The 27,919-nt window shown below is 34.4% G+C and overlaps 1 protein-coding gene across 16 annotated transcripts in view; it reads left to right on the top strand.

The window, feature by feature from the left end:
• The window catches only part of HMBOX1 (homeobox containing 1), a 135,786-nt gene that overhangs the window by 45,744 nt on the left and 62,123 nt on the right, over window positions 1-27,919 (top strand). For all 16 annotated transcript variants that reach the window (XR_006719271.2, XM_045504923.2, XM_045504922.2 and 13 more), the window contains 2 exons: window positions 3,105-3,581; window positions 11,392-11,477. Coding sequence is in view for 15 of the 16 variants with exons in the window: in XM_045504923.2 (XP_045360879.1) it covers window positions 3,105-3,581; window positions 11,392-11,477 (563 nt within the window). In the remaining variant the exon portion in view is untranslated. The remainder of the gene's footprint in view (window positions 1-3,104; window positions 3,582-11,391; window positions 11,478-27,919) is intronic.

Here is a 27,919-nt window from a genome sequence, read left to right as displayed (position 1 = left end):
CAGAAGTGTACAACTTGGTGAATGTTCACTGCTTATGCCGCCTGTGTAACACGACTAGCATAGAACAGAATGTTACCAACACTGCAGAGCATTTCCATAATAGATCATTTATGATAAGCAAGGTGCACTGTTGTTTTTAGATCGGTCAGGAGAAAAAGTAAATGAGCTACTTTATTGAAAGCTGCTGCTTCTCTCTCAACCAGATGATGATATATTACGGGGATATACGAAGCAAAAAAGAAAATTAGTAGAGTACCATTGTAATAGCCAAAGATTTGGAGTAGCTGGTAATGGTCCAAGTGTCCAAAATAGAATGGCTAACACAAACCTTTGGTATATTCCTACAATGAAGTACTATTCAGCAATAAAAAGGAATAAACTGCTGATACACACACAACATCTTAGATGAATCTAAAAAACTTTATGCTGAAAGAAGCCTTACACAAAAGAGTACACAGAAATTCCATTTATATGAAATTCTAGAACAGGCCAAACTAATCTGTGGTAGGAAAAAATCTGAGCAATGGTTGCCTCTGAGGGCAAAGGACAGGGATTGACCGACCAGGAAGGGGCATGAGGAGACTTCCTGGGGGATGGTCAGATTCTGTCTTCATACGGACTTGAATTTCATGGGTATATGTACTTTCTCAAAACTCGTGTCATAGAATGGTAAACATAAGATTTGCATATTTTATTTTATGTACATTTTACCTCAGAAAAAATACCTGAATGAATACTGAGCTCTAGTTAATGATATACATGTGGAAATATTTAGAGGAAAGTGTACAGGTATCTGTAACTCAGTTTGAAATGCATCCAAAAATGAGATGAATAGAGGGATCGATGCTGAGGGAATGGATAGATATGTGATAAAGCAAGAAAATGTTAATGGTAAAATATAGGTGATTAGTGTATGAGATGGGCATTCACTGTAAATTTATTTCAACTTTTCTGTATGTTTAAAATTTTTCATTATAAAATCTTGGAGAGGAAAGACTAGGCAATCAGGAAAGAATGTAATAATCATGAAAACAGAACTTTTATGATGAATAGCTTGTCACAAATGAGTATTGGAAGAGAGAAAATGTGTATAGGTGTAAGTCAGGTACTGTGGCCTGTGGGCACGGATCACCTGCAGCATGTTATTTTAGGTCCCCAAATGTATTTGTTTTCATTTTTAATGAACTTTCCTCTAAAACTAGAACTATTTCACATGAAAATTACAGATTTCTGCATGCTTATTTGTAAAAGGACTTGGAAGACGAAACAATCATTGGGATAGAGTAGAGAACCCAAAGGTAGATACAGATTTGTGTGGAAATTTTGTATATGGTAATGGTGGCATTTCAGACCAGAGAAGAGATATTTTACTCAATAAAGTCTTTATGTTAGACAAACAGGCTATCCAATTGGGAAAAAATAAAGCTCAAATTCTTTCACACTCATTAAGTAAATATAAATTCTAGATGAAGCAAAGATTTTAAGTATTAAAAGTGTTACTAGAATGCCTAGTCCATCAGTAGAGTGGTTTTATCTAAATGGTTTAAACTTAAAAAAGGACAGAAGCCTATGTTCCATATCATATGATTCCAGTAAGTCCTGCCATATATTGGAAATCAGAATGAGGTATGCTTTTGGGTCAGTAAGACCTAGGTTTAAATTTTTTTTCCATATCTTAACCAGACTTTTTTGCATGATACACAACCATCGTGTGCCTTAGTTTCCTCAACAATCAATCAATATAAAATTTTAAAAAATTAACAGAGAGGTGTGTTGTGAAGAACTAAGATTACATTACATGAAACTCTTGCCCAATGCTTGCGTAGCAGTGAATGTTCAATAAATTTTTATATATAGAAATAAAGAAATAAATCTCCAACAGCTTAGGGGAACTGGCCCAGAGTAGATGTTTACATGTAAAGGATGACAAAATTCTTTAACATTTATTTCCATCAGCAAACACTTAACTGAGAGCCTACTGATTGCCCTGTAACCTATTTAGCACTAAAACTATAAAAATAAAAATAGAAGAAATTACCGCTTTAAAGAAACCTTAAGAAAGTCAGGTTTCATAAGAAAGGAATTCAGACAGTGAGAATTTTTATGATATTTGACAACTTCCTTAAATATTGTTATTGACTCTCAGATATTTTCTGGTGTGCTACAGCATCTTGTGTTAGTTAAAGGAAGCATAATGTAGAAGCAATTTCCTAAGAAAAATGAATAGTTCAGTTTGGCCACAACCACGAAAGATCCATTCCTTGGGATAACTTAAGGGAGAATGCATTACAGAGATGAAATACTCATGAAATTGCTAAGTGGTGGGTGAAATGGTGCTTAATAAGTTTTTTATGTGCCTCTCTTACTTTTCCATTTAAATATTTTTACTGGTTATTAGTATTTACTTGGGCTGAGCTTGCCAAGTTGTTTGTCTACACTAAATAAAGTTAGAGTTCCTACATTAGTTTGGTTGAGAAAACAAAATAATACAAACTATTTTTTTCTGCAACTTCCCATTAATACTCCAGTGTAGAATGATAAAAAATTGGAGATTCAGGAAACACCTGTGAGTAATCACATAGCCTAGTCTTAATACTGTTTGTACCTTAACTGTTGTTTTAGTAGTATTGCCGTAACTGAAATTTTGGTTCAGATATTTACCAAATTGGGGAAAATGTAAATTGTATGCCATATGAAATTGGGTTTTATGTTATACCTAATGTCCATCTGCTAATAAATTCAATGTCTTATACCAATCCATTTGCTGTGATAGAAACATTCCAGCACAGAGTATTGATAATTATTGTTACTGTAATATAACAAAGCCTTATCATTTGCGGTAAAGACGTTGATACAGAAATATTGCATCTTCTAGGGGAGGGTACAGCACAGTGGTAGAGCATGTGCTTAGCATGCACAAGGTCCTGGGTTCAATCCCTAGCACCTCCATTAAAAAATAAATAAATAAAAACCTAATTACTCCCCCCAAAAAGATTAAAAACAAAAAAGAAATATTGCATCTTGTGCTGCGCGTTCTCCATACAGCATGATATACTCTTCGGCAGGTGTTGTAAATAAGGGACCTTTTTTTTTTTTCTTCCCAGTTTGCTGGAAACCATGTCTCACTATACAGATGAGCCCAGATTTACCATAGAGCAGATAGATCTGCTTCAGCGCCTTCGGCGAACCGGAATGACCAAGCACGAAATTCTCCACGCCCTCGAAACTTTGGACCGTCTCGATCAAGAGCATAGCGACAAGTTTGGAAGAAGGTCCAGCTACGGAGGAGGTTCATGTGGGAATAGTACCAGCAACGTTCCGGCATCTTCCTCCACAGCTACAGCTTCCACACAGACTCAGCATTCGGGAATGTCCCCATCACCCAGCAACAGCTATGACACCTCCCCACAGCCTTGTACTACCAACCAGAATGGGAGGGAGAGTAATGAGCGATTACCCACATCCAATGGGAAGATGTCACCCACTCGCTACCATGCAAACAGCATGGGTCAGAGGTCATACAGCTTTGAAGCCTCAGAAGAGGACCTAGATGTAGATGATAAAGTGGAGGAATTAATGAGGTTAGTTCCTTTCTCATTCAGAGTCCTCCAAATGTCTCTGTTCTTAGACTGGCTTTGAGTAATAAATCTGTACTTCAGCTATTTACCTGTAAGAACTGTGATTTCCCTCTTCCCCTTTGATGATAAGAGAAAAAAAATTTTAATTTTATAGTTCTAATTCAGATTTTCTTTTTTCTGCTTAAGCTCTTTTTTCTGCTTTGATAACTCTTTTCCATTCTCTCTGTTATCAAAGTAAAGGTTGGCCTTCTGTTTATGGCTCTAATTGCTGACATCTGAATTTTCTCAATTGCTAACACATTCTAATCCTTCAATCCATTGTAAGCACTTTTTTTTGAGAGGGTGATTTTATCATGATATAGAATATGTATACTCTTAATTTTTACCTCCAACATGCCAATCAACAAAATATAATATGAAATGCAGTGTTCTTAAGAAAAATAGACGTGGTTTTCTACCCCTAAGAAGCTAAAGTTGTAATTTTAGCAATAGATGCCATATATATATATATATATATATATATATATATATATATATATTCATTCACACACAAATTTAATGTTATCTATTACAAGGTAAGTGTATATACTTAGATTTTGAAACAGTGAGAAAAGAAGTCCACTTTGAATGGAGGCAGTTAGGAAAGTCTTCCCACTGGACCTGGACACTTTGAAGGCAGAACCAGTGTGTTTCCAAATTGTTCTGTCTGCAGGATCTAGAACTGTCCTTGGCACATGTTAAGGGCTTAGTATGTCAAGTGAATAGATGAATTTGAGCTAAACTTTAAAGGATAGCTTCTGTTTTGAAATACGAGAACTTTATTCAAAGTTGAGGGAATAGTAAAAGATAGAAAAGGCAAGGCATATTTAGTCTTATAAAGATTGCAGGTTGGCTATACTATGGTGATAAGAATAGTATATAAGGAGGCAGTACAGGTTTTGGGAAGATTTGAGTTGCATATCAATAATTTATGTTTAACTTGGTGGAAATTAAAGGAGTTTTTACAAGTCTGTAGGAAAGAGACAATAAAAGCATTGTTTTCGGTAGATGATCACTACTGTAGTGTGGAGGAGAGCCTGTGGATGGATTAGTTACAGTAGATATGAAAGAAGCTGTAGCAGGAATTTGTCAGAAATAAAATTAAAACCTATAATTATAAGTTGTAGTTCTTCCATAAAATTTTAGAACTTGAAGATAATACAATGGTGACTTCGTATTGCCATGTATAAAAGAGCCATCCTATAGTATCACAAGGGTAAAATGTCTTTTAAACAGACTGTTCTGAATTTACTTTTAGGGTGAAACTGCTGAATAGGGAATTCTAGGCTAAATGGACTGTTGTATCTAGATTCCACTGTAATTCCTGTAATGAATAGTTTAATAGAGCGGCCAGAGGACCCTATTATTTAAGCTTTTGAAACTTAAAAACAGAAGAGATCAACTTGGCCTTTAATTCATTTTCACTTGCTAAAACAACTGGCCGAAGTTTAGATGTTCCTTTTGAATATAATATATATATCACTGTCAAGATTAAGAGAGAGAACCATCTTTAGTAATTAAAATATAGGGAGATTAACTTTTAATTATCCTGGGAAGAGAGGATATCAGTGATAAACTTTGTAAGGATACTGTCCTGTTTTTGTTATTGTTGCTGTCGTGAATCAGTTTTAATATGCTTTTAAAATAACACTTAATCCCCAAATGTATTTTAGACTAAGTTTGGGAAAACTTTCTTTTTAACAAAAGCCTCTGGAAGATTGTTCAGAGTCTAAAACTTGACGGTAAGGATTGAAAACCTTGACTATTAGCTCTTAGGTTGTCGTAATGTTATAATTTAACTATGTCCTCAAAATAAACAGAAAATCTATTTCGCAAGGACTAGGATTTGTAGTTAAATTCAACAATTAGACATATTCACGTTCCATCATTAAAGACGTATTTGTTCATAATTATGATCAGTGTTTAATTTACATACTCCCCCTTCTTGCATGGGTAGGATACTTCATGGCTTCTTTCTTAGAACTGCTCCTGTGGTGTCCTCTAATCACTCAGGGGTCTCACTGAATCTCTGGCTCTCTTGTGGTCCTCTGCCATTGTGCCCTCACCCACACTGGCACTCCCCCTCTGTATTTAGCTCTCTTTTTCTCAAGTTTGCAAAAGATAACAATCCTTAGGTTTGAGAGGGAAGTTTATTGCGTGACTGTTCTCACTTTTAACCATTACAGCCATGCTGTGTGTGGGGTAGAGCAGAGAAATTGAGATTCTCAAAAATTAAATAATTGACCCAAGAAAATTTAAATATTAAGTGACAGTGCAGAATTCTAACCGATGTGTTTATTACTAGTATTTCTATTGCTGGTATCTGTTGCCTCTGTAAATTTTTTCATGTCTGAAGATTTCAGAAAAATTTAACAAATGGTGGTTAATGTAACTCAAGACAAAATGTGAAAGCCTTAATGGACTTGTCCTCTACTCTCCCCACCACATGATATTTGCTACTTCAAATTAATCACTTCACTAGGCAAATGAATTTCTATTTGGTAGAATGTTAGAGAAAGTTTTGAGCAATGGATCTTTCCGAGTATCATGTGCCCACGTAGGGCTACACTGCACTTTCCCCACTCAACACTTTGGTGATATAGTGGGTTGGATTTGGTGATCTCCAGGTGGGGAGATGGGTACCTAAATGCATTTCTGCCTCCTTTTCTACCCATATCAAATATCATCTCTTGCATGCTCACATTCCCCAACTTCCAGAGCACTCAACCATAAGGTATTTTTCAAATCTCATAACCCATTAGGTCCACAAACTTAACTCCTAATAATTTCAAGATGCACAAAGGAGGTTTGGTTTTTGTTTTTTGTAGAACTTGATTAAGTTGTAACTGTACACTTGATCAGCTTCTTAAGAATCAGAAAGAAAGTAACTGCTACTTTTTCTACTTTTGAATTGATCAGGGTTAAAAAATGAAAGTGAAACTAGAATGTGAATGCTTAGCAAATTGTTGCATATAAAATTTTACGAAGGACTTTAAAGCCAAAAGCTAGAATGAAGACCCATTTTACATATTATTTTTAAATGCATGTATTAGTATATATGTTTATATGTAGGTATCTCTGTACATCTGCTAACATAATAGTGTATATCTATTAAAGTTTATCTGTCCCATTGTGTACAAATAAAATAATTGAAATGAGGCTTATCAGAATTGATGAACAATCCCATATAAAAGATGTTGTTCTTAGCTACCCATGTACTGAATTTCATGAGTGTTTAGTTAGTATTTTATATAAGACTCAGACTTTCTTCCAAGTTGGTTATCTGTATGTCTAATAATAGCTTATTTACTTGTGTAGGTAGGTATTTATTTTCTATAGGAGATAATACTCAGTGACTATGTTGTTTCCACATATAGAGTAGCTTTTGTTTTAACATTATTTTTTAAAATTCTAAATAATGCTCTGTTTATCTCCATGGGTAGAAATTAAAGGGAGCAGGTTTTTATTCATATGTGAAAGAATTTGTGTGTAATTATATTCTTCCACATGTGAAGTAGTCTGTCTTGGTAGGGACGCTCCATCTCTGGAAGTCTTTGAGGTAGATGGCTACCTTTAAGGGTTCGTAAAGAATGTGTCGTTTATATCAGCTAAGAGAATAGGGAAGGTCTTAAAGCATACCACTTTAAACACTCAGTCTTTAAAAGCCTTTGTTTGAGAAAAGGAAGCGCACCATTTTGAGCTAGCATAAATAACTTGTTTCCATTCTGATTTGAGAAGCTTAAACATACTTGAGATTCAGAATTTAGAGCTGTTTTATATATTTTCTAAATCAGGTTTTCCCTTTTACAACCTTTTATCTTCAAATACAGATTTGTTCATTCATGGCACAAATTAAGCTCTATTATATGCAAACCCTGTGATGAATAAGACACAGTTTCTGTGCTAGAGGACTTTGCAGACTAGTAGGAGACAGAAGACCAGAGCAGAAACAATGTAATACAGAACAGTATGTAATGTATTAGCATGTGAGTTGTGTAATTGAAATAAAGTTAGCTATTGGAAGAAAAGGTCTTTTTCAGCTCTGAGAATCAGGGACAACTTCTCTGAATAGATGGCATTATTATTGTTTTAAGATGTCTTTAAAAAGGGTGATTCCACAAAGAAGCATTACTGATTAATTCATCCAAATATTAAGAAAGCTCTGTAGGCAGCAGTGGGAAGTTTAACAAGTTAAAGAAATATTGGCAATGGAGGGTGGAAAGGAAGAATTTTATCCTTGTGTTATAAGTCACTCTGATAGATCATTCCAGATGGCTGTGTTTTGGAAAAGGTAGGAGGAAGAGATGACATGGACTTTAAGTGGTTAAATGCAAAGAGAGTGGTAGCTTATCTTGGAAGTAAACTACAGAATCAAAGAAAGGTCAGCCTACACTTCACTCTAACTCCATAAAACTAGAGGAGTAGAAATCATGAGTGAGATTTTTTATAAGAGAAGGGAGGAAAAGTGGATTTATTCTTTTTAAAGAGGATGTTGCGGGGAGGGTATAACTCCGTGGTGGGGTGTGTGTTTAGCATACATGAGGTCCTAGGTTCAATTCCCAGAACCTCTGTTAAAAAATAAATAAATATACCTAATTACTTCCCTCCCAAAAAATAAAAATAAAGTGCAGTGAAAAAAAAAAAAGGATGTCAGATTTTAGGTGAAGAGAGGAAGTAAGATATAGGAGATGAGAGAGTTAGATTTGGAGTAAACAAAGAAGTTTTCACACCAATAAATTGGCAATTTCATGGGATACAAGTGGACAGTAGGTGAGGCAGGTCACTGAAGAATGGAAGTGTTTGAAATACATAAAAGAATTGGACACAATGAAAGTTGAATGCTGTTACTATTTTGAAAATACCTAGTGAAACCAACTAAATGACACATCACTCGTGTCTAAACTGACTTTGTAGAAATCTTTTTGTTGTGCCTTAAAATACACAATGCAGATATTTACTTCAGTCTTATCTAGTTATAGCAGGTCATTTGTTTCTTCTTTTCCTGGGATTCTTTCTGGGGTTTTATAAAGTAATAGTCATTGTTTATGTAGTGCTTGTACAATTTCAAAAAGTTGAAAAAACTTTAAATTTTATATATTATATACACACACACATTTAATATTAAATTTCATTTATATTTAACATCAGTGCTTGGAGAAGGAAAAGGTTTGTGATGGGGGAGGGTGTCTTAATGTTCTCATTTTACTGGGTGATGAAACTAGCTTTATTAAATGACTTGCCCAAGCACACTATTATCTTTTAAGTCTTATTATTTTTTTTTTCAATTTGAAAAAGCTTCTCTCTGGGAAAGCAATTGAGTGAAGAGGTATTGTTTTTATTTTTTAAACTCACTGTGGATACTTAGAAACTTGCCAGGTATCTGAAGGTTTAGTCTGTGAGAGAGGGTAAGTGAATGGCTGCTATCTTGCAGACTTTTTGGGGTTCCTTCACCTTGCCGTGGTCCTTGATAGTATCATACTGCACGGCTATGAATAATTCACAGACTGGTTATGCCCTATTGGAATAATTGAGTGTTAGCTCCTCTTCATGACTTAGTCTCTACTCTAGGTGAAATTGATTTTAAATAAATTGATTTAAATTCCAGTTTAAGTCAGTAGTCAAGAAAATACCATTTAATCATTTTCCCCACAAAAGTACATTTTTATATAACCCTAACAGATACTCTTTTAAACTCAGTTTTCATTTTCCTAGAATAGCTTTCTATACATCGAAATGCAATGCTTTATTTAAATTCTTTCAGGTTAATTTTGTAGCTGTATCAGAAACCAAATGACTTGTTTTATTTACATAAGCCAATTGAAATAGGTTTTGCTGAAGTTATCTCTTGCTCTACTGATTTTTGATGGTCATTTGAGAGCCATTTGGTAATGTAGACAGTTTTTTTGTTTGACTTTGAAATGTATTTATTTGTGCCTTTTTCTTTCAGATACACAATTCTAAAATTGTGTGTGAGAATGCATATTTTTCAAAGAAGTATTTCATATACAAGTAAGCATTTTGGAAGGAATCTAATTAGTATCTAGATCAGAATGTAGACCAGTGTGAGAAGATTTAAATATTGGATTAGGAAGCTGACTCTTTTCTTCCTTTGGGAATCTTTTTGATTAGGTTTTCCAGCCAGTAGTTCAGGAGTGTAGTGTAGAGCTCCAGGCTGGAAACTGTCCCACTACAGCGTCTCTGCTCTCTTCCAGAGTTCCTGAAAGGGAGCACAGATTTCACCAACGTAGTGTGTATGTCCTTCTCAGCAAAGGACTGAAATATCTGCTCCGAGTGAAGTCACAGCTGATTCTTTGGGGACAGAATTCTTTCATTGCTCCAAATAATCTGTAGAGAGATTTGAGCTCCTATAAGGAGTTTGTGGATTATTCACAAAACGGTTTGTAAAGATTTCACAATCCCTTTGTCTCAGATCAGGGGTTCACAGACATTTTCTGTAAAGGGTTAGGTGGAAAACATTTTAGACTTTGTGGCCAAGAGGCAAAATTGAGGATATAATAGATATAATATAAGAGAGAAAGCAAATGGTCACAGATTTTTATTGGCAAAATTCAATATAGAATAATAATGAATAATTGAATACAAGTTTTTAAATACAGTCCTACTGCTGAGAAAAATGGAATTGAGGGGGAGGGGATAATATTTTGCTTAATTTTTGTTCAAAGTTAATGTTCCCTGTCATCAGATTAATTGTGAATGTTCACCTGTGAAGGCTCATAGGTTGTATAAAAGCCGATGGGAGGCCAGATTTAGTCCGTGGGGCCGTAGTTTGCTGACCTCCCTGTATTAGATCATAAGTTACCGCTTATGCTGTTACTTTTGAGCTTGAACAAAATTCCATTTAAGTAATCATTTTGAATGTTCAAAGAGAAATTGGTCAGTTTTAAGGCTTTAAGTTTAATTTTTACTGAAGTATTCTGTTTGTTCTGGTGTCTATACAGCAGTCCTGGCCTTCACTGTCATTCTAATGAATGTCTAGTCTTTTGAGAATTTGTGGAATTTTTAAATAAGTAAAAACTTATAAGATGTCTTAATGAAGGAAAAATTAGGTCTATCCCAAGGACACATAATATAGTGTAGTTTTAAGAGTTAAGTATCCTGTATATTACATGTATTAGAAAATTAATATATCTTTTATATTAAAATTTTACATTTTGTTTAAATTTGCTTAAATTTTTTTTGTTTATACAGGAAAAAGAAGGCAAAGTAAAAGGCAAAAGCCTTTTTTAGGATGGCTAATGTTTTAGCAGTTGTGAGAATGATGATTTCTATTCCTTTAACAAAGGTTTTACAAATGAACGGAACGTTATTTATGCAGTTGCATAGTTAACATGCGAACCCATAGTCTACTCACAACTGATTTTTGTTGTTGTTGTTGCTTTTTATTTTTCTAGGATTTCTGTCTGTGTAAGATAAATTCATTACCCAGTAATGAAACTTTGTATATACCATATGGCAGCCTTGTTCCTAATGTGAATTATACACAGCATGCGATTAACCATCCTCTGGTATGAGACTTATATCTACTGTGGCATTCACTAAAGCGTCTGTCTGGTGTGATGTTTTAGGACTTGAATATTTGGTGTTTCTTGGTTTGTTTTAATTTCATATTTTCACACAAGCTCAGTCTGTTTACCTTTATTTTTGTGTCCTTTCTTTCTGTGTTCTCCCCACCTCTCTGCTTCACCTTTCTTAGCAAAGATGAGGATTTCTACCTTCAACATACATTGTTGGTCTTGTCTTCTGTTTTTGTTAGGAGGGACAGCAGTGTGATAAAAGAGGAAATCAAAGCCTTTCTTGCCAATCGGAGGATTTCCCAAGCAGTTGTTGCACAGGTAACAGGTAAGAGCTGAAGAGCCCTTTATTCTGGAATCTTGTCTAGTCTCTGCCTTCTGGTGCAGATGTTGGAATATTGCTTGCATTTCTGCATTGCAGTGCAGATCTGTCAACTTAGGCATAATAATGTATGCCTGTGATTTAAAACCCATTGTCTCCGGTATCTTGGAACTTCTCCAGTGATTTTTTTTTCCACTTGTGCTAGTAAATTTTATAGCATTTGTAATAAGCACAAAATTTCCTATTTTATGGCTAAAAAAGGATTCTTTGGTTTTCTTGTAATTGTGACAGAGCTCATGACACATGCACATCCAGCTGCTATCTACATTTCATATTTTTAAAAGCTTCACAGTCCTCCAAATCTAACCCCTGATTTTTTTTTTTACCAATTAAAAAATGATTCATGAGAGTAAAGGAAGTTTTTTTTTTTTTTTAAACCACTTTTCTGTATGTGAAAGCTTTCCTCAAACCATTAATGAGAAGATAAAAATTACCATCGTCTTCTCTTTGGTCTTTATATCCCATCCCATTACCCACCCCATTGCAGCCCCATCCTAAGTATGTGGTGTATATGTGTCATTCTCTATTTAGATTGCATTTTTATGATGTTCTTAAATTTGGGGGTAGCATGTCTTTTCTTTGTTGGTCTGTAGTCTTCCTTTCTTGGATATCAGTGATTTGTAATGCCTTAATAAAATCAACTATGCCTTAGTCATTACAGGAACCAGAAACTTTTAACTGTATGTTGTAGTTGATACGTTGTTGTATGTTTTACATTGATAGATATGAAAATTAACTTATTCCTCTCCCTTTTTTTTTTAACATACCGCTAGCAGCTATTCAGTGAGTTTGGGCTTTTTAGCCTTTGCACCTCAGTTTCTTATGTCTACAATGAATGGTTGGATCTGATCTAAAACAGTACCTTCCAATTTTAAGATAGTATTTCTTGTTCTCTAGACATTGATACATATTGAAGCTAATTTACCTAAAAAGTTGTTATTGACTGTTATTTGGTTAAAAATGAAACTTGAGATTTCGGAAGTCTTAACTTTCATACCAAGGATCTAAGGTCAGCCAATCTTAATGTGTGTGTAACATATTACACTAGTAATGTATTTTTATAAATGACAGTTCTGTTCATGGTTAAAAAAAAAAACAAAACTCTAATTAAAGGCATATCCTTTCGTATAGGAATCTTAAAAGAAATTTAATTTTTGTAATCTTCAGGTGTTTTTCAGTAGCTTATTTAAAATAAATTGTTACCTTTATCTTCAAGGATTAAGTTATGATGCTGAGGGCACTGTGAGGACAAGTTAAGTGGGTTTTATGAAGACCCACTGGTGTGCACAGTGGAAAAATGGAGCATTCATTGTCCTTCAGGACTTTTACTTCAACCCCCAAGATTAGAAGGAATTATATCTTCTAGTTTGCCAGCCTAAAAAAAAAGACGAAATTGTAGTGTTATAAACAGTATTATAAAGTTAATATTGCCTAAGTGGGAATATTTCTGAATATCTTTAATACCCTGAATCTTGAATCATCTTGGACTTTTAAAATTGCAGCTTTTGAAACCCACCCGACATTGATGGAAGTTGTAATGCCTTTAAAAGGAATTTCTTAGATATATCTAAAGCATTAGCTGTACCATACATCAAATACTGCCTTTCTGGAAAGGGAAATTCGAAGATTTTTTTTAGCATCTTGCTACTTAAAATGCAGTCCATATAAGAACAGTATTGGGAGCTTGTCAAAAATGTAAAGATACAGAGTATCACCGTAAACCTACTGTATCAGAATTCACATTTTTAAACATCCCCAGGTAATTTGGGTTTGAGACGTGCTATTCTAGGAGACTGGTAAGCTTTCCTGATATAAACTTCAATGGATTGACGTTGTCTAACATTACCCTAGTCAGTGATAGATATCTTGACGCCGTCTCCTGTTTTTAAAAACAAGAGTTGAAATTTTACAAATGTTTTATCTGTTACGTCACATGAACCTTCCTTTTGCTGCTGTAATCATAGGATTTGGCACTGCTGAAAACTTCTTCCCTGCAGCTCTGCCTCACTCAGCTTACTCTTCCTCCTCTTCACTCATAGTCTACACGCTTGGGTTCATTTTCCCTTGATCAGATATCTTTGATGGTTCTCTGTTGTCTGGAAAATGAAACTCTTTCTCATCTACCAGCCTTTTATTTGCTTCCATCTCCTATTCAGTACATTCCCTAACTGGATTCAACTTCTCTCTATTTCCTGTATTCTGCTCACCTGGACGCTCACAGCCTAGCCTTCACCTCACCTTGGTCTTACTGATTCTTGTTTATCAACATTGCCTCAGTTATTAGCCTGATTCTGACTTCTTTGATCACTTTAGCCCATGTAGACCTCTCTTTTTTTCTGAAATTAAGTACACTTAGTTCACTACCCTGAGATACTAAACCTCGTGCCAGTTCTGCATTTTGGAGTATTGTTCTTTAAAAGCAGAGATCTTTCTTACGCATTCTCAGAGTCTAGCGTTGCACATGCTCTCTGAAGATCTCATGTTTACCTAGAAAGGGAGTATTGGTGAAGCCAACACAAGCTGTACATGTGAAAACTGATCCAATATGACTGTCCAGTGATGTTCCCCTTCTAGAAATACATATTTACTCAACAAATGCTGCATGAATTTCTGCCCTTAAGGAACTTACATTTTTCTTTTATCTACTTTAATTCAGTTATTTACATAAGGCAGGGGAGTGAGGATGATTTATAATCAGATTGGTTCATTGTCCCTTTGGTCAGCTTACTGAATTCATGTATTTCTCATGTGTTGCTGTGCTGCATTTTTACCCAGCTTATCTAGCCATCAAGCTAAACTCAGGGACAGTGCTTTTCATTTTTGAAAAGAGACCCAGCTAAAAAATAGTGAGTGAGTGAGAACCAGTATAAAGCCTGGTCCTTGTAACTGGCCCATCATGGATAGAGTAGCCCAAGTAGGAAAACCTTCTGTGCATCCAGGGCTTACTCATGGGAATATCTGATTAGTATACAGGCACATTTTTCTGTCTTTAAACAAATTAGTCAGATGCATCTTAGAAGAATATCTACCTGATGAATTCTACCCTTGAATAAAGTTTAGGATGTGGTGCTCTGGAATCTGTCGTGTATTAGAGTCTCTTAAAGCCAGTTAAGTTTAACTCTAATATGTGAGATAATGAAGTAAACCAACCTTGAGATAAAAATGAGAACGAGTGGTGCATAACAAAAGGAAATGCTAAATAAAAAAGTGTAGTGAGGTGCAAAATTATAACACATGTGCTTGTTCCAGAAACAAAATACAGAGGCTTCTTTTTATAGATTTGGAGGATTTCTATAATAAGATAAACAAGAAGTTCATGGGTGGGGTCTGTATAAATAATATCCTACTGATAGGAAAAATGACAGTATAAACAGGATATAATAACAGTGCCTGCTGAATTTCCCAGCATGTTATTTGTAGCTTCTTTCACAGAGTCGCAGCTGCTCCCACCAAGGGTGGATTTTTACCTCTGTCAGAGGTCGAGCAAGATTCTAAATTCTTACTAACAAGTTTGGAGTGGGGAGCATACACAGCCTTTGCTTCAGTAATAGCATGTGTTTTATATTCACTTTCAGGGTAAAACATTTTCTTGGGTTGTTAGAATTCTTAAAACAAGATTTTTTTTTTTTAAATGACCTCTGGGAAAAATCGAGCAGGCAGAATAAATGAGTAAATGGGCAGCACTTGACTGTATGCTTATCAGCCAAATATACTAATTAGATTCATCTGTTCTTAAAAAATAAATAAATGAAAGAAGAAAAAAATTGTCTCTGACTTTTAAGACATTTATCATAGTTTTGTTTTCTTGAATGATAGTAGTATGATGGAAAAACAGCCATTAAACTTCTGAATGCCAAAATTCTAGTCCTTCTGTCAAATGGCCTTGTGATCGAGGGCAAATCACATAGCTTCTCTGAGCCTCGGCTTCTTTATTTGTAAGATGAGGGGTTTGACCAAATGTTTTCCAAGTATCTTTTCTAACTGTAAAATTCCATTCTGTTTTTAAACTGCTAAGTACATTTAACAAGTATGCATCTTACCCCTATCGAGTGACTCTCATTCCCAAAATGTAAGAATTTGTGTAAGGAGAAGCTTTGAACCAGTTTTAGGAGCGTTCCAAATGTATTCAGATCACTTCTCTTGTCTTACTTATCTTTAAAATGAAGAATAAAAAGCACTACGTATTCAGTTTAATTATGCTAATTTCGTTACAAAGTTGGGTGTATATTGATCCTCTCCCTAATCAGAGGACTTCAGACCAGACACTGAAAACCAAGTAAAATGTCAGTATACTTTTTAAAAAAATAGACTTGACTTTTTAGAGCAGTTTTAGGTTCACAGTAAAAATGAGCAGAAAGTGTAGAGAGTTCGCACATGCCTCCTGCCCTCCACACACACACGGCCACCCCTACTACAGCATCTTCACCAGGGTGGTACATTTGTTACAGTATGAACCCACATTGACACATCATTATCATCCAAACCCCATAGTTTATTTTAGGCAAATGATTTTGTACATTTTGTTTGGTTTTGAAAAATGTATAATAAGTCTCTACCGTTATAGTATCATAAGGTAATAGTGTAGTTTCACTGCCTGAAAATCATCGGTGCTCCACCTTTCATCCTTCCCTCTCTCTCCCCTAACCCTTGGCAGCTTCTGATCTTTTTACTGTCTCCACAGTGTTGCCTTTTCCAGAATGCTATCATACAGTATGTAACCTTCTCATGTTGGCTTTTTTCACTTAATAATATATATTTAAGATTCCTTAATGTCTTTTCATAGCTTGATAGTTCATTTCTTTTTAGCACTACATAATACTCCATTGTCTGGATATACCACACTTTATCCACAGTTTATTTATCACGTACTAAAGGACATCTTGGTTGCTTCCAAATTTGGCAGTTATGAATAAAGCTGCTATAAGCAAGTAGAATTTGTATCTGTATCAGAAAAGCTATGTTGGTAGGGTATAAATCACAGTATTGTCCTGTTATAATACAGCCTAATATGATGCTCATTTAACAAGATTTTATCAGTTCCTACCTAATGAATTTTACTAGTTTTATGTAGATCTCCAATTTGAAGGCTGTTACCTGTCTACAAAATGGGCAGATTTCTACTTATGAGATGCAACTTCTTCAGATTGAAAAGGTTTAGAACTTTACTTTCTATTAGGAGAAAAGTTCTCAAATATAAATGTTATTGCACAGTGTATTTTAGGATTTTTCCCAATTGCAGTCTCTGAAGGATAAAAACAAATGTCCTGTGGCTCAAAAGATTCTTACTTTTAATCTCACTTTCTTTTATGTTCTGCAGTTTGTTGATAAACTGTTTTCTTGTAAACACAACACCTAGTTAACTCTCTTTTCCACATGAAAAAATCCAGGCTGAATACCCATATTTTCTCACTTTGGTTATGGCTAAGTGAAAAATTGGAGTGAAAATAATTTCAGAGGACACTTTTTGTTATTAGAAAATCAGTTTCCTACAATTCTTAGAATTCATTGTCCTACCAGGGCTTTCATTGTACCAAATGCAGTGTATAGGACCATACATTTTTAGTGTTAAACTTACGAAGGTTGGTTTTCAAGTATAAAACAAGATTTCTCAACCACCTGTATTTAAAATAGAAACTGTATTTTTATTATTTTTGATGGATGTACTGGGGATTGAACCCAGGACCTCATGCATGCTGAGCACACATGCTACCACTGAGCTGGACCCTCCCTCCCTAGAAACTGTATTTTTAAAAATTTTATTCTTCCACAATCTCTGACAAGAGTGACTTTAAAAGGTTAGGCACAAATGTGTTTTTTTTCTCCCTTGGGTAATTTTCACTTTTGTTTCTCCTCAATTCTTGTTTCCTAAGATCATGGAGAAAAGTCTGTACTTAAGGTATAATAGTCCTTCAGCACTTTTTTGAAAATATTTCTTACCTAAAGTAAGTTAATTTTCTTCATAGTTAAAAAAAAAAAAACCCAAAAAACTACAGGGATAAATGACAGAAGGAAGTGCCCCTAGTAAGAGTCAAAAGATACCTGGTGTCTGATAAACTAGCATAACCTGAAGTTCATCTGTAGTCCATGTGAGTCATCAGACAATATTATAAATAACATCCTGCAGAAGGAGGCTCTAAAGGGAGGGGAATAAATACCATTTTTGTAAACTATAGACATGATCTTTTGTGCATTAAGGAATTATCTTATTAACACTTGAAGTTTATTCAGGGATAGATCTTAAAGAATTTGACATCAGTTGCTACATTTATTTAGGGGAGGAACTGAAGCTTGAACTTACCAAGCTTGAAGGCCTTGATATCTGAGAGGCCTATAAAATTTTCAAACAATCGTTCAAATTCTTATGGCCTTTAAGAAAGCTTTTAACATCAGAGTGTATCAACTTCAGCTAATGTAACTGCACTTGTTCCTTAGACAATTGGTTTGTATTGTGTGGGTCCACTTATATGCGATTTTTTTTTTCAGTAAATATTTACTACAGTATTACACAGTCTGCAGTTGGTGAATCCATAGATGCAGAACTGCAGATTTGGAGCGTTGACTATAAAGTGATATTCAAGATTTTAGACTGGGTGAAGGGGTCAACACCCCTGACCCCAAAGTTGTTCCAGGGTCAGCTGTGTATCATTGGATCCTCACAAAATGAACTTGAGGTATCCAGGGGAAGTTTGGTTTCTTCTTTGTTTTTAATCACCTTTGTTGAGGTAGAATTTAGGTAAGAGTGGAGTTCTCTGAGTTCCAGCAAGTTTACACAGCGGGTTGATCATTACCAACATCAAGATACAGACCACTTGGAGTATTTCAGCAAGTTGTCGCATGTCTCTTTACACTCAGATACCCCTCCCCACGGCAAGTGCCTTGCCGCCGCTGATCTGTAATGTTACGTGACTGGAATCATACAATACGTACCTTTTTGTGTCTGCCTTCTCTCACTTAGCATGATACTTTTGAGATTCATTAGTGTTGTTACATGTATCAGTCATTTAAAATGCTGAATACTAGTCCATCGAAAAGATATAGCAAAATTTGTTTATTCATTAATCAGTTGATGGACATTTCCTGGTTTTGGCTATTATGAATTAAGCTGCTATGAATATTTGTCTACAAGCTTTCGTGTAATATGATTTCATTTCTCACAGCTAGGAGTAGGATTGTAGGGTTATTGGTAAGCATATGTTTAACTTTTTAAGAAACTACCAAGCTTTTCCAAAGTGACTGTACTATTTTGCAATCCCACCAGCAACAGTGTATGAGATTTCCAGTTGCTTTGCGTTCTTTTTGACGCTTGGTATTCGTGCTTCTCTTTAAGTTTAGCCAGGCTCGTGCATACATAATAGCATCTCACCCTAATTTTATTTTGCATTTTCCTGATGACTAATTATCTTTTCAGATGCTCATTTGCCATTCATGTATCTTATTAGATGAAATGTCTGTCACATCTTTTACCCATTGTTTCTTAATCAGGTTGTTTGCTTTATTATTGATTGTAAGAGCTCTCTGTATATTGGGGATACAAGTCCTTAAATATGTGGATATACAGATATCCTGGCCTGAGGCTTGCATTTTCACTCTCTTAATATTGTTTTTCACAGAGCAAATGTTTTTAATTTTGATGAAGTTAAATTTATCTTTTTTTTCTCCTTTGTGGTTCATGCTTTTTGTGTCCTAAGAAAATTTGTCTAAATGAAGACTCAAAGATTTTCCTGAATTTTCTTCTAGATGTTTTATAGATTCAGGTCATAAATTTAAGGTCTGTGGACCATTTCAAGTTAGTTTTTCTGTGAGGTAAGGGTCAGATGTATTTTTTTTTTCCACATGGATGTCTAATTGTTGGAGTACCATTTTTTGAAATAGTCAGCAGTGGTCAAGAGACTACTCTCTCTCTATTAAATTACATTAGCACTTCTATCAAAAATCAATTGAATAGGTATGTGTGAGTCTATTTGTGGGTTCTCTATTGTGGTCCATTGGTCTTTATGTCTATCCCTGTACCAGTACAAAACTATAAATTATTGTAAACTTATAGTGAGTCTTGAATCTGAAAGTGTCATTTCTTTCAACTTTGTTTTTCTTTTTTTACAATTACTGTTGCTATTCTAGGTCTTTTGCATTTTCATATCATTTTAAAATCAACTTCTTGATTTCTACAAAAAGCATATTTGTAGTGAGGTTGTAACTGGGATTATGTTGAATATATAGATAAAGCTCACATCAGGACTCTTAATCATATTGAGTATTACCATCTATGAATGTGGTATATCTCTCCATTTGTTTAAGTCATCTTCATTTTCCCTCAGCTATGTTAGTAGTTTTCAGACTACATATGTTCTTAAATTTATCTCTAAATGTTTTATATTTTTGATACTGTTATGTTGGTACTATTTTAATTTCCAGTTGTTTGTTTCTTGTGTCATAGAATAATTGATTTTGGTATATTGACCTTGTGTTCTGTAACCTTGCTAAAAATTCATTTTTTTTTGTAAATTCTTAGGGTTTTCCACGTGGACAAGCACGTTATCTGTAAATGGAGACAGTTCTGCTTCTACCTTTTCAATGCATATGTCTTTTCTTTTTCTTGCCTTATTGCAGTGACTGTAACCATTAATTAAATATTACAGTGATAAGAGCAGACATCTTTGCCTTTTTCCTAGTCCTAGACTAGAGCAAGAATTCAACCTTTCACCATTAAGTGCTATCTTAGCTATAGGTTTTTCATAGATGCCCCATATCAAGATGCCCCTTTAAGGGAAGTTCCCATCTATTTCTAGTTTCTGAGAATTTTTATCATGAATGAATGTAGTACTTTGTCAAATGCTTTTTCTGTATCTACTGAGATGACCACACAGTTTTTCTTTTTTAAGACTTGTTAATATGGTGAATTACATTGATTGATTTTCAAATGTTAAACCTTGCATTCTGAGAAAAACTCTACTGAATTATGATGTATTATTCTTTTATATATAGTGTGATTTGATTTGATGATATCCTGTTCATAAGGGATATTGTTCTGGGTTTGTTTTGTTTTTTCTATTGTAACGTCCTTGTCTAGTTTTATTATGATGATGTGACCTCATAAGATGAATTAGGATGTGTTCTTATATTTCTAAAAGAATTGGTATAGATTTGCTATTATTTCTTTCTAAAATATGTTTATTTTGAGAGTATTTTTTAATTACAGTAAATATCTTGAACTTGGTCACGACTTACTGTCTAAATCTAATCCTATAAGGCTTATACCCTATACTGATATCAGAAGAATAAATGAGAGTAGTAGAGATTTGGGGGTCATTAATACCTCAGAGATGCCAGCATTTTTCTACATGATTTTACCCTTGGCAGAAATATTTCCTCCTTGCCAGTTGCCTGAGATAGCAGGGTTACAAACCACAGACCAAACTGAATTTGCTTTAGATGCAGCAGTAACCCTTCCCCTGTGCCCTAGTATGCCTGAGTAAAGAACATAGTTTTCTCTCTCTTAAGCTATGAGGTTTTGCTTTTTGTAGTTGTTATACAAATATTGACTGACCTATCTCTAAATCTATTTCTAAGCAGATCCGTGGACAACATACTGGTTTTTGGACATACTGATTTTAATGAACATGTCCAATGTAAAATTACCCCAGCATTGTTGTGGTATTATTCATAATTCATTATTAGTGTGATTTCTATTTAATATTTCTAGACATTTTAAGAACTAGAGTATGCTATTTTCATAGAAGTGTTTCTTTTTTCTCCTTTGACTGTTTTAAACATAAAGGTTGTCTGTTGTGCCCAAGCCTTTCCACTGCTAAATATTTTTGGAAAGAGATTCATTACCAATTTGCCTTGCTTTTTCTAGGACATAAGGAGTGTCCATTTGAGTGCTGTGTGTTAAAATAATTATTATCACATAAAGAAATATTTAGAAAGAACTATATCTCTTAAACCATTGTTGCCCATGCTGTTTTCAGTCTTTAGCTCAGCTCTATCATGCTGAATACCTACTGGGACAGCATATCGCTCTCTGAGTTGTAGACGGCCAAATTGCTCTGCTTTTTTACTACTGTGCACCTTGTTCGCTAAAACTCTCCTTTTGGAGAATTTTTATTTTTAGCTATAATTTATTTTAACACTTACCAAGTGCTAGATGCTGTGCTAACTGTTTTATGTATTTGAGAGTCAGGTGTTAACTTCTTCAGTTATAGACGAGAAAGCTGAGGATAAAAGAGATGGACTCATTTGCCCATAGTCACACAGCTGATCACTGTTTGTCTTGGCGCACAGCCCGTGTTCTTGACAGTATTTCGGTATGTAAAGGCAGTATGTGCAGTGGTCAAGAGCATGACTTTTGAGGATTTAAAATATTTCTATCACTTTACTAGTTATGCAACTTCAGGCAGGTTATTGAATGTCTTAAGCCTGAGTTTCTTCTTTTGGAAAATGAGAATAATAATAATACCTACCCAAGAGGGTTCTTGAGTAGATTAAATGAGTTAAGTTATGTGAAGTTTCTGGCACATAGTAAATGCCATAGAAGTTGTTTATTATTATGATTATTAACCATTATACTGCTTAATGTGCAGACAGCAATCATTTCCCCTTCATCTCTTTCCAAACTGACTTTTCTGAAGCTGAGAAGCTAAACATGTTAACTAATGTCTCTAGCCTTGGACCACCTTATAAAGAACTTTTAAAAAGATATAGCACCCCTTGTTCATTGCAGCAAATTTGCAATAACCAACACATGGAAACAACCCAACTCTACATCAATGTATGAATGAAGAAAGAAAATATTTGTGACAACATGGATGGACCTTGAGGGCATTGTGCTAAGTGAAATAAGTCAGACAGGGAGAGAGAAATACTGTAAGATATCATTTGTATGTCGAGTCTTAAAAAAAGATCAGAAAAAATAGATTGGTGGCTGTCAAGGGTAGGGTATGGAGGGTGAGTGAAATGGGTGAAGGTGGTCACAAAGGACAAACTTTCAATTATAAATAAGTCCTGGGAATACAACGTACAGCGTGGTGACTATAGTTAACAATACTGTATTATTTATTTGAAAGATGCTAAAAGAGCAGATCTTAAAAGTTCTCATCACACATACAAACAGAATTTGTGATTATGAATAGTGATGATCTTAACCAAACTTATTGTGGTAATCATTTCACAATAAATACATATACTGTACACTGTATATACATGAGGATATATACAGTGCTAAATCTCTCCTGTTTCTGTCTCTCAGCCATAGTTCCCTTCCTTTTCTGCAGGGATATTTTATGCATTTATAAACAAAAAGGTGTATCTGTAGTCCCTTTTCTCCTTTTTTGTCAGATAGGTGGTATGCTGTATACGCTATTCCGCACCAGGCTTTTTTAACCTGGAAAGTATCCCACCTCAGGACATAAAGGGTAGGGTATTACCACCTGTTCCCCACATCCCGGCCCCCCAGCAGGTTTTTTTTATTGGTACATAAAGCAATGATGCATCTTGCAGTCAGTGTTGTTGATTTGATGAAATGTGGTATAAACATTGACGAACATCCTCATCCTGCTTTGATCGTTCTCTCAACCAGTTGTAAGCATCTGTACTCATTGTTCTCCATCTTTCCCAATAATTGATACATTGTTAGACTTTTCCATGTTTTGCCAACCTGATAGAAGTAAAATGGTATTTCTTTGCAGTTTTATTTTATTTTATTTTATATTTCTTACTGAAGTATAATTGACATATAACATGTTAATTTCAGGTTACTGCATAATGATTTGAATTTTTATATATTGTAAAATGATCACCACAATAAGTCTAGTTAACATCCATCACTATACAGTTACAAAAAAATTTTTTTTCTCGTGATGAAGGCTTTTAAGACCTAATCTCTCAGCAGTTTTCATCATTGCAGGGTGTGTTTTGTATATATATATTTGTATTGAAGTATAGTCAGTTTATAAAGTTGTGCCAATTTCTGGTGTACAGCATAATGCTTCAGTCATACATGAACACATATATATTCATTTTCATTTTCTTTTTCACTGTAAGTTACTACAAGATAATGAATATAGTTCTTTGTGCTATACAGTATGAACTTTCTGTTTATCTGTTTTTTTACGTATTAGTATCTGCAGATCTTGAACTCCCAAATTTATCCTTTCCCACCCCCATTCCCCCCTGGTAACCGTAAGTTTGTTGTCTATGTCTGTGAGTCTATTTCTGTTTTGTAAATAAGTTCATTTGTCTTTTTTTTTTGAATTCCACATATAAGTGATAATATGGTATTTTTCTTTCTCTTTCTGGCTTACTTCACTTAGAATGACAATCTCCAGGCCCATCCAGGTTGCTGCAAATGACATTATTTTATTATTTTTATGGCTGAGTAGTATTCCATGGTATAAATATACCACGACTTCTTTATCCAGTCATCTGTCAATGGACACTTAGTTTGTTTCCATTGTCTTGGCTATTGTAAATAGTGCTCCTGTGAACATTGGGTGGCATGTGTCTTTTTGAATTAAGGTTCCTTCTGGATATATGCCCAGGAGTGGGATTGCTGGATCATATAGTAATTCTATTTTTAGTATTTTGAGGAACCTCCATACTGTTTTCCACAATGGCTGCACTAAACTACCTTCCCACCGACAGTGTAGGAGGGTTCCCTTTTCTCCACAGCCTCTCCAGCATTTTTTGTTTGTGTACTTTTTAATGATGGCCATTCTGACTGGTGTGAGGTGATACCTCATTGTAGTTTTGATTTGCATTTCTCTGATAATTAGCGATATTGTGTATTTTTTCATGTGCCTCTTGGCCATTTGTATGTCTTCATTGGAGAATTGCTTGTTTAGGTCTTCTGCCCATTTTTGGATTGGGTTATTTGTTTTTTTACTATTAAGTTGTATGTGCTGCTTATATATTCTGGAAATTAAGCCCTTGTTAGTCTCATCTTTTGCAAATATTTTCTCCCATTCTGTTGGTTGTCTTTTTGTTTTGCTTATGGTTTCCTTTGCTGTGCAGAAGCTTATAAGTTTAATTAGGTCCCATTTGTTTATTTTTGCTTTTATTTCTCTTGCCTGGGTAGACGGCCCTAGGAGAACACTGCTGAGATTTATGGCATACAGTGTTTTGCCTATGTTTTCTTCTAAGAGGTTTATAGTGTCTTGTCTTATGTTTAAGCCATTTTGTGTTTATTTTTGTGTATGGTGTGAGGGAGTGTTTTGACTTCTTTGATTTACATGTAGCTGTCCAGTTACCCCAACCCCATTTGCTGAAGAGACTGTCTTTACTTGTTTCTCTGATTGCCATTCAGGTTAAACACTCTTGATGCTTACTGGCCATTTATTTATATGTCCTTTCTGTGAATTGCCTGTTTAAATCTGTTGCCCATTTTTGTAGGCAAATGTCTTTTTCTGTTTCTTCTTTTATTTTTATTTTATTTAAAAATTTTTTGACAAATAAAATTGTATATATTTAAGGTGTACAATGTGATGTTTTGATATGTGCATACATTATCACTGTTTTTAATTGTCACTGTTTTTTAAAAATTGCATTCATCTTCTGAATTTTAATTTTCAACCAGCTATTAACATTTAGCAATTCTATAACTACTTTAAACCATTTTTTGCCATTATCCCACACAGAGACCCTAACTAAATATTTTTTCATGTTAAATATTTAATTATTTAAATTTTTTTCATGTACTTTTTGGCCATTTCTACATATTCTTTGGCAAATGTCTAGTCAAATCCTTTGCCCATTTTTTAATTGAGTTTTTGTCTTTTTATATTGAATTGTAAGAGTTCTTTATGTACACAAGTCCCTTGTCAGATATAGAGTTTGAAAATAATTTTACATTCTTGTTTTACTGCCTTTTGAAGTACATAAGACTTTAATTTTGATGAAGTCAAAATGTTTTGTTGTTGCTTTTGGTGTCGTAGCTAAGAAACCATTGCCTAATTCAGAGTCACACAGATTAATGTCTGTTTTCTCTAAGGGTTTTTATAATTTTAGCTCTCACATTTAGGTCTGATTCATTTTCAGTTATTTTTATGTATGATGTGTGGAGTTCCAGCATCATTTTTATTTGCATGTGGATATCTAGCTGTTCCAGCACCATTTTTTGAAAAGACTGTTCTTTTTCTCATTGAATTTTCTTGTCAACTTTATCAAAAATCAGTTGACCATAAATGTATAGTTTGATTACTGGACTCTCAGTTCTGTTCTGTTGACCTATATGTTTATCCTTATGCCAGTACCACACAGTCTTGATTACTGTGGTTCGATTGTAAGTTTTCAAGGTGAAAAGTATGAATTCTTCAACTTTGTTGTTCTTTTTAAAGATTGTTTTGGCTATTCTGAGTCCCTTACATTTCCATAGGAGTTTTAGGATTTCTGTAGAAGAGCCGGCTGGAATTTTAGTAGGAATTATGTTGAATATGTAAGTCAATTTGGGGAATATTATCATTTTAACAGTATTAAGTCTTTCAATCCATGAAAATGAGATGTCTTTCTGTTTAGGTATTCTTCAGTTTTTTCCACCAATGTTCTATAGTTTCCATTTTACAAGTCTTACACTACTTTTGTTAGATTTATTCCTTAATATTTTATTCTTTTTGAAGCTGTTGTAAGTGGAATTGCTTTATAAGTTTCATTTTTTGGATTGCTCATTGCTAGTGGATAGAAATAAAATTTAATTTATGTGTTGATCTTGTATCCTACAACCCTGATGTACATGTTCATTAGTTCTAACAGTTTTTTGTGTGCAAGCACTCCTGTGTGTTCCTTCAGAATTTCTGTCTACAAACAGGTAGTTTTACTTTCTCCTTTTTAATCTGGATGCCTTTTATGTATCTTTATCTTGCCTTATTGTCCTGGCTGACACCTCCCCTACTCTGTTGAATTGAAGTATTAAGAGTGAACATCCTTGTGTTGTTCTTGATCTTAGTGGTGAAGCTCTGTCTTTAACCACTAAGTATGATAGCAGCTGTGGGTTTTTCATGAATGTGCTCTATCGAGGTAAGAAGTTTACTTCTATTCCTAGTTTGTTGCGTGTTCTATATGATGAAAGGGTGTTGGATTTTGTTAAGTGCTTTTTCTGTGTCTATTGAAATAATTTCATGGGTTTTTTTCATTTATTAATATGGTGTATTACATTGATTGAATTTTGTATGTTGAATGAACCTTGCTTTCCTGAGGTAAATCCCGCTAAGTCACGTATAATCCTTTTTATATGCTGTTGGATTCAGTTTGCTAGTATTTTGTTGAGGATTTATAAATCTATATTCATAAGGGACGTTGAATCTGTAATTTTCTTTTCTTGCAATGTCTTCATCTGGTTTTGGTATCAGGGTAGTAATACTGACCTCATAGAATAAGTTGAGAAGTGTTTCCTCCTTTTCTATATTTTGGAAGTTTATGAAGGATTGGTGTTGACGTGCATGTGTGTGTGTGTGTGTGTGTGTGTGTGTGAATTATTTTTGAAACATTTGGTAGAATTTACCAGTGAAACCATCTAACCTTTCTTTGTGGGAAGATTTTTGACTACTAATTTAGTATCTTCATTTGCTATACATCTATTCAGATTTTCTATTTCTTCTTGAATAGGTTGTTCTAGGAATGTATCCATTTCATCTAGGTTATATAATTTGTTGACATACAGTTGTTCTCAGAATTCCTTTATAATCCTTCTTACTTCTGTAATGTCAGTAGTAAAGTCCTTTCTCTCTTTCCTGATTTTACTAATTTGAGTCCTCTTCATTTTGCCTTGTTAGTCTACCTAAAAGTGTCTCAGTTTTGTTAAGCTGTTCAAAGAACTGGTTTCTTATTTCGTTGGTTTTCTCTACTACCGTGTTTCTATTTTCTATTTCACTTATTTCTCCTCTACGTTATTTCCTTCCTTCTGTTGGCCTTGGGTTTAGTTTGCTGTTTTTCTAATTTTTTAAGGTGGAAGTTTAGGGTATTGACTTTAGTAATTTTTTTGTTTTTTAATATAGGCATTTATAATAACAAATTTCCTTCTAAGTACTTCCTTAGCTTCATCTCATAGATTTTGGTATGTTGTGTGTGTGTGTATGTTTAGTCATCTCAGAGTATTTTCTAATTTCCCGTGTGATTTTTTTCTTTGACTCATTGGTTAGGACTGTGTTGTTTAATTTCCACATATTTGTGAGTTTTCCATTTGTTTTTCTATTATTGTTTTCTAATTTCATTCCATTGTGTTTGGAGAACATACTTTATTTGATTTAAATATTATTGAGACTTGTTTTATGACCTAATTTATTATCTGTCCTGGAGAATATTTCACAAACCCTTGAGAAGAATGTATATTCTGATGTTGTTTAGTGGAATGTAATATAGATGTCTGTAAGGTCTAGTGGGTTTATATTGTTTAAGTCTTC

The sequence above is a fragment of the Camelus bactrianus genome, chromosome 31, assembly GCF_048773025.1.
Source record: "Camelus bactrianus isolate YW-2024 breed Bactrian camel chromosome 31, ASM4877302v1, whole genome shotgun sequence".
NCBI lineage: Eukaryota > Metazoa > Chordata > Mammalia > Artiodactyla > Camelidae > Camelus > Camelus bactrianus.
The sequence above is the reverse complement of the archived record's forward strand: the minus strand, read 5'-3'. Positions and strand labels throughout refer to the sequence as shown.